This window comes from Callionymus lyra, chromosome 14 (genome assembly GCF_982586985.1).
Source record: "Callionymus lyra chromosome 14, fCalLyr1.hap1.1, whole genome shotgun sequence".
Classification (NCBI taxonomy): domain Eukaryota; kingdom Metazoa; phylum Chordata; class Actinopteri; order Syngnathiformes; family Callionymidae; genus Callionymus; species Callionymus lyra.
This window is the reverse complement of record NC_141831.1, coordinates 24,995,235-25,012,001: the sequence shown is the minus strand read 5'-3', so window position 1 is coordinate 25,012,001 and position 16,767 is coordinate 24,995,235. Positions and strand designations below refer to the sequence as shown.

The 16,767-nt window shown below is 42.9% G+C and overlaps 1 protein-coding gene across 2 annotated transcripts in view; it reads right to left on the bottom strand.

Annotated features, from left to right (window-relative positions):
* Positions 1-6,546: 6,546 nt before the first annotated feature.
* Positions 6,547-16,767, bottom strand: part of sgcd (sarcoglycan, delta (dystrophin-associated glycoprotein)) — a 92,985-nt gene continuing 82,764 nt past the window's right edge. For both annotated transcript variants that reach the window (XM_087807196.1, XM_087807195.1), the window contains exons 6-8: positions 10,069-10,141; positions 9,623-9,746; positions 6,547-8,530 (exon numbers count right to left, since the gene is read on the bottom strand). In XM_087807196.1, coding sequence (XP_087663322.1) covers positions 8,348-8,530; positions 9,623-9,746; positions 10,069-10,141 — 380 coding nt within the window. In that variant the 3' untranslated portion in view covers positions 6,547-8,347. The remainder of the gene's footprint in view (positions 8,531-9,622; positions 9,747-10,068; positions 10,142-16,767) is intronic.

Genomic DNA, 16,767 nt, shown 5'->3' with positions numbered 1-16,767 from the left:
GTTTTTATTCTGAAAGCAAGCACGGGGATTACAGAAACCTCCCATGAAGCAGAAATGCAAAAGGATTTTCAGTTTGACCACCATCCTTCTGACTTTCTGGTGGCTATAACCAAGCTTCCTTTTCATTTCTGCCAGAACTCTCCTGACAGTCAAATAACTGCCAGACGACGGCTAAGCCACATTGTCCCTCTCGGCCTTGGGACGACTTTGTTGAAGAGGACCCCCGGCGTTGCTAAGGGCTAGATTCCCGTACACCTTTCAAGGATGAGAAAAGGGAGAGCAGGGAGGAGAATGTTCCAATTGTGGCTTCCCAGTATCCGTTGTACATTCTCCCCTCGCTCTTTGCTGCTTAGACATCAAGGCCCCCCGCCTTAATGCGCCTGTCACCACCAAACATGAGGACCAGAGGAATTGAGGTAAGCTGAACTAAAGTTGGTGGGTCTGTTGCTGATGGAGGTGATAGACATAACACTATCTGTCGTTTGATCAACTACTACAATGGCTGTGGTTGTGAATTCGCTAGGACTCTACGTTATATGGATGAGCTGCCATATGGAGCTGAACCCCGTGCATTCCTCATGCTATGGGGGCTGCCTTTACACTGGGTTCTTGCCAGGTTGTCCGGTGGTACTTCCAAGAGCAAGGGACCAGAAAAAACTGACATGTGTTCTTAGGGTTTTATATAGGAGTTACTCGGGAACTTTTCCTCCACCTCAAGCTTCTTTCAGGAACTAGGTGTCAATTGAAGCCCTCGCAGCTGTGGATAATATAGCTTAATGTGTTCTTCAACTGTGTGTCTTGGAGGTTTTCTCTCACCACAAAACTCAACTTATCCAGTCATATGTTATTTTCCATGGGTACGGTCAAATGGATAGGGACAGGTCCCAATTGAGTCTGGGGGTGAGAGAAGCTCCAGGAAAGGCTTTTAGCAAACCTTCTGTTCTCACGGTTCACTGTGCATATCTCTTAGAATGTTTTGCAGGTTCAGAGTGGAGGCTTTCCAGGGCACACAGACAATTGCATGAACGTTATTGTAACTGGCCTGCTTCGAGACAGTCCCTAAAATGTATTTAATTAGAAGTTCAACAGAGCTCTTGCTCTCAAGATAATGAATGTTTTTTATTCCTCTGACTTCTTGGTACCAAAGTAGATGGAAGGACACTCACCTGTTTTAGGGGATTAGATGGATTTTCACCTTCTGTTCAGAGCCAGGTACTTGGTGGTAGACTGACTGACCAGGACAAATGGTTACTGTCTGACTGAGTGTGTAAAGTGAGGTTCTGATGTATGATTATTTGAGGATATTCTGTTGCCGTTATTGAAGAAATGAGGATGTTTGGTTATGATTGTGTTTGTTCACAAAGTCACGCTCACACTCGGTGAGACATGAAAAGGTCAGTTACTGACTAAAAAATAATGCTTCTCCTGAAGTATGGTTTCTTCTCAGGCCATGTAACTCTTCGTGGCTCTTTGCTGTGGCAGTTATCTTTGCGTCGCATCTTAAAGGTCGCAGGATTCATCTACAGCCTCTGACATTTCTCCAGATGAGCGGTCTGTGAAATGACCACTCGGTCATGTGACCACGACTGTCCATCGCCAGATTGCTCGAGAGGTCAGGATCGTTTTAGATCAGTTGAACGGTTTATTCATAGACTAAAGTGATTCACCTTTTAAAAGGTTATTAAAGTTTGAACTATATTTTCATGAATTAAATATTTATTATAAAACTGTATATATAAACTAGTAGGGGTGTCTGTCTGTGTGTGTGCACACCAAGGATGTGTGTGTATGTGTGTGTAAGAAGCTGTTGCAATCAGTTGAAAAGCCTATTTGTGCTGAAGTCTGTCTGACTTGGATCCTGTTCTCCACAGGTATTAAGGCAGGCATCATGACATCACACACACATGCACACACCTGAGTGAGTCTTCAGGTAGCAGATGTGTCTTCACCTTCAGATCAGAGCTTCGTGGGGGGAATGAAAATCAGTTTGAAGACAGAGACACAAGGAGAAGGAGAGAAGAAGTGTGGATGGATGACGAGCCAGTATGAACACCTGAGCTGCGAGAAAGATATGACGACTCTTTTTCTGCAGTTTCTTTGGTTTTATATTCCAGACCTGGTCGACTTTCTTACAGTGTCGAATCCTAAAACCTTCACTGACAGGTCAGCAGTCTACATGATAATGTTCTATTGTTGTTTGTAAGTCTAAAAGGCATTAGCATTATGTGGACTCACATGCTCGCACACACACATACCTGCACACACAAGCACAGGCACACACACACATCAGGTTTATCAGGTCTGCAGTGGCAGGTATCTTCAGAATGTTTTCCTCATTTTTTTTTCATTGTTTTATAAAACAAACACAAGGTCTATTAACTGGCAATGCTTTCCTCGACCTGGAGGTTCAACACTTGCCTCCTCTGCACGGTACAATCCTCGCCTGTGTGCGTCGACACGCTTCCAATGAATATTAATAAGCGGTTGTCGTGAGATAATTCGAAGGTGAATCAGGTGTCTGCGAGTTTGATGCGGTTTAATAGACGTGTTCGACAGCCAATGCCATTCATCACCACTAGACACATGTTGGGGGAGAAACACTTTATTTAGTCGTTCAGTTCTGAGACTCCCTATTAAATGTTCAGACCAGAGGATGTTGTTCTGTGTAGCTCATGTTGGGAAGGTGATAAAGAGTAGGTGAATAAGGTGGAGGGGATGAGAAGGAGGGGATGAAGAGGAGCCGATTGAGGAGGAAGTGGTGAGGATGAAGTGATGAAGAGGAGAGGAAGAAGAGGTGAATGAGGTAATGAACACTAGCTAATTGAGGACCAGGTGATGAAGAGGAAATAATGAAAAAGAGGGGATGAAGAGGAGGTGAAGTAAAGGAGATGATGAAGAGGAGGTGAATGAGAAAAAGGTGATGAAGAGGAAATGAAGAAGAAGATGAAACGAAGAGGAAGTGAATTAGGAGAAGATGATGATGAGGAGGTGATGAAGAAGAGGTGAATGAGGAGAAGGTGATGAGGAGAAGTTGCTTCAGTTGAAGTTGACACATGTCAGGTCTCTTCAGGCTTTATGTTGCTAAACTCTTGTAGTTAAGTGAGAACACCCTGAACATTCAGATTTAATATGTTGATTTCAAGAAGGTTAAAACCTCTCTGAACCAGCAAAATATATCAACAGTAAACTATTGAAAACACTGTAAAAAGACAAGGTCAGCTGTAGCTGGCATCACAAAGTCAACAGTCAAAACTCCAGAATGCAAGGATCTGTCTCGATATACAAGCTTAGTAAGCAACAACTCTGAACTGCACCAGAGTTCAACTCAACGAAATACAAATACATGAATTTCTCATCCCTAGAGGAGTCAGTTCAGACAGGAACATCAGTCAAAACATTGTGACTTGTCGAGTGGACTCTTTGTCTTATTTTCAGGTGAGTTTCTTCAGTGGACGAACTGAGGCTTCAAACAGCGTTGTCCTCTCAGCAGCCAAACTCATTTGACTTCTCTGATAGAGAAGTAACATCTGATCACGTCTGCTGAAAAACCTGATGACTGACACTGAAGCTCAATTATAGCAACTCTCCGCGACACGCCGTCACGCTCATTAAAACCAAAGTTCAGCTCGCTTCAATCAAAATGACAAAAGTAGATATCAAGCGACTAACGAGCCGCAGGAGACGAGCTGCTGTTTTCACACGTCACGACCAGTTCTAGGTGCTGATGTCGCTCAGACGCCGCCGCCCTGTTGGAGAGCAAACTACCCATGTATCTCTGGTGCTCGTAATGATCTTGACCACCTGAAAACGAACTGGATTTGATATTAGAAGCCTCTTTGACTAGCAGGACGATACCATCAACTTTACTTTTGTTCTTTGGCTCTACAGCCTGCACCTAGGTATCAGCTGCTCATTAAAAACAACAACAGTCTGGATTCTTCTGGTCCGCAGAGCGATTATTCGCGTCATCAATTCCTCCACTTGAACTCCGACTAGGGCAGACTGCAGCCGGTCTTGTTGCTTTTATGGCGAGAATAAAGCCGCTCCTTTAATTAAAGATAACATTCTCATTTGTTTCCATCACACTAATAAAGAGAAAAAAAAATAATTAAACCTGCAGACGACGTAAAAGACACACAAATGCAGCACAGACACTGTAATCCAAAGAGAGAAAATTTCAAATACGTTTACACCTAGAGATTTGTTATTTCTGCTGTTTTGAAAACATATTCAAGATACAAGAGTATGATAGATATGGGCTTAAAGTGCAAACTCTCAAAACATGCTATCAAAGGAGCTTTCAATGGATGTGAGACAGATCATCCTGGCTTGAAAAAACCCAACAAAATCCATCCGAGAGATGTTAGGAGTGGCCAAACCAACAGTTTGAGAAAAAGAAGAGTCCACTGGTGATCTTGTCCAGGGAAGACAACAGTGTTGGATGATCGCAGAATAATTTCCACGGTGAAGAAAAACCTTCACATCATCCACTCAAGTGAAGAAAAGAAGTAGGTGTATCCGTATCAAAGTCTACCATAAAGAGAAGACTTCATAAGAGTAGATATAACTAGGTGCAAGGGCTGTCCCAATACTCGAAAGTTGAGGAATAATGAACGAGAGTGAGGGCTCTAAGCTTATGAGATTCTTCGGAACCTACCTTGGTAGTGAGGGAAATACCAGAATGACTTGAAATCAATACCGTCTAAAACCAGGGAAATGCCAAGCTAAAAATGCATGTACTTCTGTACAAAAAAGTACAGTTTTCTTAGATAAATATTATTGTTGGTGGTTAAGTTTATTTTTTTTTTTACAACATAACAGTTGAAAAGCACACTCATTTATTTAATATGTAATAATATTACGCCTTTATATAAGTAAGTAAGTGATTATTATTTGTAAAGCGCCTTTCTCAGACCAGGGTCAAAAATCACTTTAACAATCCAAAAATACATAGTTAAAATACATACTTCAAGGTCAAGACAACATGGGGACAAATACAGCAGCCCCAAGAAACTTGATAAAAAGCCTGCACCAATAAATAACTCTTAAGACTCCATCATACACAGAGGGAGAGGAGGATCATAAGGTTATTTGGATGTATATATATATGTATAGGGTGTAAAGGGATATACATTCTGCTCACGGCGCTTCACAATACAGATGGACAATGATCCAAAACATACTGCAAGAGCAGTCCAGGAGGTTTTCTTTTTTATAAGCAAAGAAATAGAATATTCTGCAATGGTTCGAGTCAATCACCAGATCTCAACCCAATCGATCATTCATTTCACTTGCTCAAGGCAGAAAGACCCACAAACAAGCAGCAACTGATGACAGCTACAGTTACTACATGTTAAATCATATATTTTGTTCAATCCCTTAAACCTTCAAGTCTGCTCTTTAATTCTGCTGTGGTTGTTTAATATTTGATCCAATGTAGTAGCATGCAGGATAAGTAAGTAAGTAAGTAATTTATATTTGTAGAGCGCTTCAAATATTTCTGGCCTAACTGTACATACGTGGCCCCACTGTCCACTCATCTTGCTCTTCCTCAGTCTGCATGTTTGGACACATCGTCGGGCTCAGAACCCCCTGGGACTTGCCCAGAACAGAAACTGAGGATCACAGAAGACACGTGACTGTTTCTCCAACTATGTGGGGAAAAAGTGATCCTGGTTTGGTGCTGAAGCTGCAGAACCATCACTGCTCCGTCCATGGCCTGGAGTGACCCCGGTCAGGCTCATTGTTTGGGCCACCAGTGCATGTTGGAGATGTAAGCGGCAGGGTGGCAGCGCGAGGAGCGTGAAACAGGATATCTTCTTTAGGGCAGCAGCGTCTGCTGGCACCCCATGATCCTGTTGGACTCCACGAGTCTGACACTGTCTGAGTCTACGCGTCCACGGAGCTCAGAGTGGCCTCACGGCTCTCCGGGGTCACTATGTTCACATGGCACGAGGCTTATCTACTTATGTTTGAAACTTTTGATGTGTTTTTATGGTTTTTATTTCCTCCAACTACTTTCTTTGAGTTACATTAATTCTGTTAAAGTCAGATTTTATCTTGAAACCTTTGTGAAAAATATATTTGGGAAAGGAAAACATAAAATGTAAATATAATAAGTTAGCTTTACATAGATAAGTATCATTCATTCATTCATTTTCTGTGCCGCTTGTTCCCTTATGCTGGTTGCGGAGCCTATTCCTGTTTCATGGGGCGAGAGGACACACCCTGGATAGGACGCCAGTCTGTTGCAGGGCACACAAAGACATACAACCATTCATACACACACTCATACCTAAGGACAATATTACCAAGTTCCCGATCAACTTCTCTATGTTTTTGGACTGTGGGAGGAAACCGGAGTAAACCCACCAAACAAACTCCACACAGAAAGGTCACAAGTTGTCTCCCTCCTTACCTGAAAGCCAATTAAAAAAATAATATATAATATAAGTTGGACGATTTATGGTAACACCTGAATATAGATGATGTCATGATTGAAAGTTTATAAAATCATTCACACAGACAAAGACTCGGGCAAAGACATGGAACAAAACCGTTTATTTTGGCATCGCTGAAAACTATGTCATAAATGGCAGTTTGGACTGAAGAAAGAAAACAGGAAATGATCGTGATAAACAAACACGTCAACATCTCAAAGCAAATCAATTACTGCAGATCACACACACACACACGATTTCACACTCTGAGATGCATCTCCTTGTTTTTCATCTTTTCATTTTTGACTCAAAAAGTCCAACGTTTACTGATTCAAGTGTGAATTATTGACGTTTATATTATTATTATATTGGCCAACTCAGGTCACTTTTACAGAAAACTTGACTTTAAACTCATTTACAAAGTTTTTTTTTGGACTAAAACTTTAACCTGAAGATCTTTTTTCATGTTCTATTTACATTTTGTACTTAAAACCAACAGATATTTTTGTCTTGTTTTCAAAGATTTCTATCCAAAATACAAATTGCCAAAGCTCCAGAAAAGAACAGTGTTTTGTTATTGCAAATTTAGTTCTTTGATCTGAATTAATTTTAATTCCTTCTCAGTCCAAACTTGGACGTTTCGTTCAACCTGAAGCTGAGAAGAAGATTTGTCTCAATATTAACGTCATGTCTTTCTACTTGTTGACCTACAAACACTCATTGACTCGTACTCAAGTGATGCATAGACTTGTGGCTTGCCTTCATTCTACCCTGATGAATGCGATAGGAAAGTGAAAGCACTGAAGAGTGGTGGAACCAAAGACCTGCAGCTGAGGGACTGAGAGAGACGAGTCCTCGCAGTAGAAAACGCACACGAGCGTTCGTGGTACAAAAGTCGTGTGAAAACTCTTGACTGACTCCACCTTCGGATTATTTACAGTAGAAAAAGTTATCACGCTTGGAGACCACTCTGATGCAGGAACACCAGAAATCCCCCAGAGAGTTGAAGAGGGAAATCTGAACGCCGGAAAACTCCTGAGTCAGCAATCAGCTGCAACATAATGACCAGCTTCCTCAGACTTGAATCTGCTGAGAACCTTGGAGGTTTAAACTCGTAAATGACAGTTTTCAACAGTTTTATTGTCACAATTCAAGTCAATTTTTCTTTAACTGCTCATCCTCTTTTTTTAAGTAACATTAAAGGAATTATGAGTTAGTAACAGAGGTTTTGGACAAAAACTTGTCTGAGCAACTACTTGCTTTAACTAAAGAGAAGTCTAAATGATGAAGCACTGGTCACATGACTGATCACATGACTCTGAGAAGAATTCTGGGTAGAGTGACAGAAGAGGCTGCAGGTCTTTGATGTCAGCAGAAGAAAAACTGATGAGGAAAAACAAAGTGATGAAAGAATGTGCTTCTTATTTTCCTCTGCCAGCGCTGCGTCGACGTAAGGCACAGTTCCTCCTCCTCCTTACACGCGCGACACTTGTCTGGGTTTTTAAAAAATGTTTCTGAACCTCTCAGAACAAGCCGCGGATCGACGATCGCAGCAGCATCAATTTATTTTAAAAAGGTTTTCTAGTCAGAGTGGACCCACAGCTGTCTGAAACACACACGATCTGAAAAGTGAATGTGTCTGACTGCCATCCAGGTTCTGGTTCTAGGAGACCTTTGAAGGAGAGAAGGAGTTCAAGTCCTTGTTAGGAAGTCCAAAAGAAGGGTGCGTGTCCGTGTTTTTTTTTTATCAGAACGTGTTTTTTTTTTATCAGAACGGTCGGTTCTGTTGGAGTCTCTCCAAACGTTCAAATGTACAGGTGGAGCTGCAGCCTGGCAGACCTCAGCACTTGCATCAGTGTGGACCGAGGCCTGAGCTCAACCGTCTGCCTGGGCCTGGTCGGGACCTTCTAGAGGCAGATGTTGTTGCTGATCTGGCAGGTGGAACCGGTGCCAGCCTGTGACAGGAAGAGCCGTCCGTTGGCACAAACACACACCTCGTAGACCGCCTGTCGGGTCCCAGACGAGGAGCTGGTGGAAGCTTTTCCCTCGGGCAGACGCATCAGGCGAATCCTGCGGGCGTCCAGAGAGATCTGCAGGACGGAGAAGACATTATGACCAGCAACTTTACGAGAGACTGAGTTTGTTCTGGTGACACCTGCACCCTGGATCCTTCCCACTCCAAGCTTTTCCCAGCTCTCTCTCTACACTCACAGAGTTTTACTAAACAAATTTAATTCCCCCTCCCTCACTTCCTGCCTACTGGGCTTCTCGACTCATGACACTTGGGAAGCAGCACTGGGAGAAACAGTGAGCGTGCCATTAGTGAACACCTGAGAGACTCACAACCACCTGACAAAGACCAGCTGCTGAGAGTGTATGTACATCTGCCTGAGTCAATGTGTGTGCGTTAAAATTGTGTGTGTGTGTTTGTGAATGAATGTGTCAATGTTTTTTGTGTATCTGGGACTGTGTATGTATGTATCCAGGGGTGTGTGCATGAGAGTCAGTGTGTGTGTGTATGAGTGAATGTGTGTCCATGTGTTTCAGTGTGTGAGAATCAGTGTGTGTTCATGTGAATTAATGTGTCAATGTTTGTGTGTGTGTGGGTATGTGTGTCTGTGTGTGTGTAGGTGCATGCGTGAGAGTCAGTGTGTGAGTGCATGCGTGTGTGTCTGAGTCCACATCTTGATCTTACAAAAAGGGAAACTCTTTATAAACCACTGAGACAAACAGGAAGAGATGAGGTTCGTCAAGAGCCCCAGAAACTCTGATTGGGTCCCGCCTCAGTGTGTTGAACCTCCGGCTGCTAATCGAGCGCGAGTCCACGGATCTGTCACGACACCAGTGGCGCGGAAATCCTTTTATCGCACAGACGTGTAACGAATCAGCCGAGGAATTTAGCTGCAGCGAGGATGATGAAGATGATGAAAGCGGAGGATGAAGGGTAAATAAGTTAAAGACAGAAAGAGGCCAGAAGGGGGCGGAGATGCTGGCGAGGACTGGGAGCCAGAAAACGATGGTTGAAATCTGGGCGGGAGATTCGTGACGCTGGATGGAAATAGTTTTAAAACATTTTTAGTGGCGAAAAACGAGACTTCAGAACCTCCATGTAACCAGATTACGATTTGTTAAAATGTTCAACGTAAGTCGGCGGCAGATGATTGAGTCGGGTGTGATCTCACCTCTCCGTCTTTGGACTCCAGACGCAGCTCGTTCCTGCAGATGGCCTGGATGTCTCCAGCCTCCGCCAGGATCTGGATTCCTTTGGGAGCCTCCATCATGAGCGAGCGGGTGGGCGACTCCAGCCTGAGAACACACAGGTGCGTTTATCTAGCCGGTCCTCAACACACACACACACACACAAATGTTCGCAGACATCTTCACTGACAACGGTCCAGAGCGACTCCTGCAGAGGTCGTAATGTTCTCAGTTACTGTATCGACGACAAGTCACATAGTTTTGAGACTAAGAGTCTAACTCAGGATGACAGATCCAGAAGATTATAGAGGTCAAACGCTAGGAGATCAGGGATTAGAGTGAAGAGGGAAGTGGAGCTGAATCAAAGTTCTGATCCATGGAACTGAGACTGGAGGTTAAAATAAAAATGTTACTGCACAAGTGGACTCACCTCAGCTCCTTGAATGGTTCTGCTCGGACGTGCGGCGTCTCCACTGACTTGCTGAACACAGCTCCTTCAGCTCCTGTGAGGGCGACAAGAGGTTGGTGGACAGAATCAGAACCAGAACCTCTTGCCTTCATCAACACAAGATAATGAGTCAGAGTTCTTGATCAACTCTCTAAACGTGAACAAGATGAACCTTCGTCACATGAATCCACGACACACACCTAACATGAGCCAAAATAAACAAACACACACTCGCAGACACACAAATGTTTGTCTTTCAGTAAAATTTTAGGAAATTCATCTAATCCTGTTTAGGTGTAATTGTATTCAATGTGTTTAAATTATATTTTTTCATTATTCATTCATTTTTTTGGGAGAATCTGTGAAAATGTATTTGAAACTGTTCAACACGAGACATCAGGAAAATAAAAGTACAGAATAAGTTTAACTTTTGATATTTCTTTCTGCTTCATTAACATCTTCCAGTCAAAGTTTCACTGTTTGTCGTGTCAGTGAATCAATTCAATTCAATTCAATTTTATTGAAGTGTCTTATCATATAAAAGTTATCTCAAGACACTATACAGTTGAAATAAGACTATAGTTGATTAAGCAAAAATAGATCCCAGCAATTCAAAAAAGAGCAAGAAGCGAAACACTGTACAGTGAGCTGTACAGTGAGCTATGGCTTCACCTTCCACTAGTCTGAATCCCTCCATCTCTTCTTCCTTCATTAACTTCAACATGTTTCACCTGTGAGACCAGAGGACTGAAGAGGAGGAAGTTGATGAGGAAGAGAAAATGTTCACCTGTGTTTGTCATGTAAGACTTTTTCTCACTCATTCGTTTTTCTCTCTCCGTCGCCTCCATCAGGACCTGTTGTCAGACATGGACCGGGCCTAACAGCAGAACCGCTCACACGCTCAATCGCACTAGCAGCAACTCAAATTAGCGTCACTGTTGTCAGGTCCAATTTGTATCCGTCAGCACAGGCCAACGCTCCACCTAGATGCAACTCAATTTAAGCATAACTTTTGGATGATAAGGACGGGTCTGCCCTAGGGCTCCCTCCCAGTTCGAGACTAAAGACAAATCTAGGCTTCTGGAAAGTGTTGTCAAACTACTTTGAGGGTCAAAAAACACGATAATGACATCAGAGGAGGGGTCTCACTGTAGCGTGAGAACATCCAGGGGTGCCTCAGTCTGACTGGATGAACTTTTCTGCTGCCGTCATCTGTGACTTACTGTCCCAACAGTGTTCACTGTAAAATGTCATCCGAGGTCACGAGTTGTAACTTTAATGCGGAGCGACATAAAGCCCACAACGAAAACTTCTGCCGCGACATAAAAGTGTCGCCGTGCTGTCGACTTTAATGTGTGTGAGCAGAGAGACGACCATCTAGACTGCAGAGGAAAATACCGCAGAGCAGATGTGCTGCCTCCCTGCTCTCCCTCTGAGCCTCGTCATCCCTCACAGTTCTCAGTGTCTCTGATGTGATGCAGGAAAGGTAATAAAAGAATCTTCCTTCTGTCAGAGCAGCGAATACAAAGAAGTGAAGGTGACACCAGTCGTCGAGTGACGACCGACCACAATTCCTCCAGACAGTCTGTCTGTGCATTAGAACGTCTGTCTGTCTGTGCGTTAGTGTCCGTGCATTAGTACGTCCGTCTGTCTGTGCATTAGAACGTCTGTCTGTCTGTGCGTTAGTACGTCAGTCTGTCTGTGCATTAGAACGTCTGTCTGTCTGTGCGTTAGTGTCCGTGCATTAGTACGTCCGTCTGTCTGTGCATTAGAACGTCTGTCTGTCTGTGCGTTAGTACGTCAGTCTGTCTGTGCATTAGAACGTCTGTCTGTCTGTGCGTTAGTGTCCGTGCATTAGTACGTCCGTCTGTCTGTGCATTAGAACGTCCGTCTGTCTGTGCGTTAGTACGTCAGTCTGTCTGTGCATTAGAACGTCTGTCTGTCTGTGCGTTAGTGTCTGTGCATTAGTACGTCCGTCTGTCTGTGCATTAGAACGTCTGTCTGTCTGTGCGTTAGTACGTTCATCTGTCTGTGCATTAGAACGTCTGTCTGTCTGTGCGTTAGTGTCCGTGCATTAGTACGTCCGTCTGTCTGTGCATTAGAACGTCTGTCTGTCTGTGCGTTAGTACGTCCGTCTGTCTGTGCATTAGAACGTCTATCTGTCTGTGCGTCAGTATGTCTCACTGTCTGTCTGTCTGTGCATTAGAACGTCTGTCTGTCTGTGCGTTAGTACGTTTGTCTGTCTGTCTGTCTGTGCGTCAGTATGTTTGTCTGTCTGTCTGTGTGTTAGTACGTCCGTCTGTCTGTCTGTCTGTGCATTAGAACGTCCATCTGTCTGTGCGTCAGTATGTCTGTCTGTCTGTCTGTGCGTTAGTACGTTTGTCAGTATGTCTGTCTGTCTGTGCGTTAGTGTCTGTCTGTGCATTAGAACGTCTGTCTGTCTGTGCGTCAGTATGTCTGTCTGTCTGTCTGTGCGTTAGTACGTCTGTCTGTGCGTTAGTACGTTTGTCTGTCTGTCTGTCTGTGCGTTAGTACGTCTGTCTGTGCGTTAGTACGTTTGTCTGTCTGTCTGTGGATTAGTACGTTTGTCTGTCTGTCTGTCTGTCTGTCTGTGCGTTAGTACGTTTGTCTGTCTGTCTGTGGGTTAGTACGTTTGTCTGTCTGTCTGTGGATTAGTACGTTTGTCTGTCTGTCTGTCTGTGCGTTAGTACGTCTGTCTGTCTGTCTATGCGTTAGTACGTTTGTCTGTCTGTCTGTCTGTGCGTTAGTACGTCTGTCTGTCTGTCTATGCGTTAGTACGTTTGTCCGTCTGTGCGTCAGTACGTCTGTCTGTCTGTCTGTCTGTGCGTTAGTACGTCTGTCTGTCTATCAGTAGGTCTGTCTGTCTGTGCGTTAGTACGTCTGTCTGTGTGTTAGTACACCCGTCTGTCTGTCTGTCTGCATAACTGTCTGAGTGTCCTGCAGCGGTAATGAAGTCTTGAGCTTCTAATTGGAAAGAATGATCGTCAGCAGGATGTTTGATATTCTCTTGAAAATGGGCTGCAGGGATGTCCACTCCACTGGAGCTGCTCAGTTGATTAGCTCCTGTGTGTGTGTGTGTGTGTGTGAATGGAGTTCAGCGCCAAGTGAAATGAAATGGTGGTGAGAACTAGAAAACAAATTTGATGAGTTGATTGCCACAAACACTCGAAGCGTTTTTAAACATCTCTGATGAAATTCTGTCGGAACAAAAATTACAACACGCTTCATCTCAGTGGAGGCTGAGCCCAGGTGAGGAGAACAGAATCCTCAGGATGGGCTTGAAAAGCAACTCTGAGTTTCTGATACCAACAGAGGAGAACAAAGATCAAATAAAACAGTGCATGTGTGTGTGCTTTAAGCTTGAGACAGCAGAGCGGGACGACGAGAGTGAAATAAAGGACATTGATGAATGGCTGCGACATTAAAAACATTTTTATATCATAGCGCTAATTAAGAAGAACAAATAAGTTAAAATGTAGCAGTTAGATCAATGATCCACAACTGTCCTACTGTGGTATCTCAACACGGCAGATACATCTGGAGAGAAACACTGATATTAGAAACTTTTTCTACTATCTCTGTCTGCATAGGTGTGTGTCTGTATTTTGTAATAGTGTGTGTGCTTTAGAATTTGTCTCTGTGTTAGTGGGGCTTTATGCATTAGTGTTTTAGTGTGTCTATTAGTATGTGTAAGTGTCGGTTTGTGTATCAATGTGTTTTTTCGTGTGTGTTAGTGTGTTCATGTGTGTGTGTAAGTGATGGTGCATCAGTATGTTTGGTCGTATGTGTTAGTGTGCATGTGAGTGTATAAGTGTGTGCAAGTGTCAGTTTGTGCGTCAGTGTGTTTGGCTGTGCGTGTGTGTATGTGTGTGTTTTTAGTGTGTGTAAGTGTCGGTTTGTGCATCGTTTGTTCATGTGTGTTACTGTGCATGTAAGTAAGTAAGTAAGTAATTTGTACTGATGTAAGAAGGAGTCTGACCATGAATAGTTCTGAAAGTAAGAACCAGAATTTTAAAGTTGACCCTGAAAGAAAATGGCAGCCAGTGAAGAGATTTAAGGATCAGAGAAATGTGAGTTCTTCTACTTGAGCGGGTCAGAATTCTCGCTGCAGAGATCTGAATCAACTGCAGGTGAGACAGCTCCTTCTTGTTAAGACATGACATTGTTACAACATTTTCCTAAATTTAGCGATTTTTCTCAGTTGAAGGAAACAGTTTCTGGTCAGTTTTCTATAGTGTTGAACAAGAGACATGTCTTTATCAAATATAACACCCAGGTTTCTCAGGCTCAGTTTGACAGACTGACCTAAGTCAGCCAAGTACTGACTCAACCCTGGAACCTTATCATCAGGAGCAATCACCAGAGTTTCAGTTTTGTCAACATTTAGCTGCAAAGTGTTTTCACTCGACCATTGTTTGATTTCTAGCAAACAATTGACTAAGCTGTTCATATTAGCGTGTGTAAGTGTCAGTTTGTGCATCAGTGTGTTCGGTTGTGTGAGTGCATCTGTGTCTTTTTATTGTGTGTAAGTGCTCATTTGTGCATCAGTGTGTTTGGTTGTGTGTCTTAGAGTGCATGTGTCTATTAGTGTGTATAAGTGTTGGTTTGTGCATCAGTGTGTTTGGTCGTGTGTCTTAGAGTGCATGTGTGTGTGTGTGTGTGTGTGTTTGTGTGTGGTGTTAATGGATGATATTGATCAGGAGGAAGCCGCGGACGAGTGGAGAAGTTAACGAGGAGGTGGTGAGGATAAGCTTGTTATTGACAGAAAAATGTTATTTAATTTGACCTTTAGTGACCCCGCTCCTGGACACCTGAGACTCAAACCTGCTAAACAATCAGAGGTGCTACTCCGCCTCGCTGCTGCTCCTTTCATTCTGCTTATCTTTATTTCAATATGAAAACAACTACAAACAATTTCTTTTCAATTTCAATTTTCAAGGTTGAATGTTGTTTCATTAAAAATTTCACCGGAGGATTTTTCTGTTTCATTTCTCATTTTGTTACAGTAACACTGTTTGTATGTATGTATATTTTGTTTGTCTATTGACGGTTCCGTAAACACGCTTCTGGACCAGAGGAGAAAAAATCCTTCCAGACTGTTGCTCCTCCTTATTTTTAGTTTGTAGGTATTTTTAACAGTGTATTGCTTTTGATTGTTCAAGCGCCTTTTGACCCTGGTCTAGAAAGGTGCTTTACAAGTAACTATTACTTGGTTACTTAGTTACTTACCCAAATCCACTCATTCACAAACATCAATGGTAACAAGCACACTGTCACACACACAACCAGACAATACCACAGACAAAGGAAAAAAAACCCCACATACTAACATAAACAGACATGCACACGTACACGCACAATAACACACACAAACAGTAACACACTAACACACACACACACAAAACGTACACACTCACACGCACAAGGATACACACATTAACTATAAGACAAGAACAGAAGAACAAAAGAACAGACACAGAAAAACACAACCACACAGACGCAAACACAAACTAACACTAACTAATAACCCTGATTGCTCCTAATGGTGTATTTTGGGATGGAAGGATAGAGGAGGAAAGAGGGATCTGGACAAGAGCGGTTGGAAAGTGAAGTGAAAATGAGACATGGAGAAGATGAAGAGCAGAAGGATAAAGATAACAGCGGGATATGAAGATGAGGAGAATGATGGAGAGGAGAAGAAGACGGACAGGAATGAAGATTGTAAAATGAAAGTGTGAGAGAGAAAGAGAAGAGAAATAATGAGACTGAAAACAGATGAAGAAACGACACAAGCCAGCAGAACATCTGAAGAAAAAGGAAGTAAAGTAACAATTTAGCTTCACTTGATTGTGTTGATCTCAACACACACTTGTCAGGTGAATGATGTGGATGAAGTGGCTTCTTCAGAAGGTGTTGAGATAAACAAGCTTCTGCTTGTTTGTTTCAGGAAATGTTATTCTGTCAATCACTGTTGTTTTTGTTCAACTCTTAAATGTCACCTCTTGTCGCCCGTTTTTTGTAAACATGTTTGTTCACAGGTTTGATTCCCTGATGATAAAACACCGCTAATTAAAGCTACAAATGAATGAAACCATTAGCATGTCACAGAGTCGTCAAACTGTCTTGTGTTTTTCCGACATTCCTGAGCCAGCAGAGATGCTCGGCGCTCAGCTGGTGGTGACCTTAAGGGACTGTAGGTGTGCTGTGCCCATGTAGCCATTAGTGTGGTGTTGAGTTTGCCGTGGTCATGTGACAAACTCAGAGATTGAGACTTAATCCAACAATTGGTCATTTCAAATTCTTCACAGCTGAGGCGACAAGAAGTTTCTGCTGAGTCAGCAGCCGCAGCTCGGATAGAGTTTGAGGGGAATTTGCTGAATCGTCGTTCGTTTGGACTGGAAATTACATAAATGTGTATCAGAGGAGAATCAGCAGCTGCAGGCTGTTTGATTGTCCCTTCTCTCGCCTTCTGTCCCTCTCTATCTCGCTGGAGACAAAAGTGCTGACTCGGGAAGATCAGAAAAGACCCAGTTGTCACTCTTTCTAAACATCAACTCCTGGTGTCTTGTCAATCAAAGTCATATGTTATATTTTAGATGTTGTTTTCATTTATTTAATTTGACAGCTGATCCGTCAAATTGACTACAGGGTTGACTACAG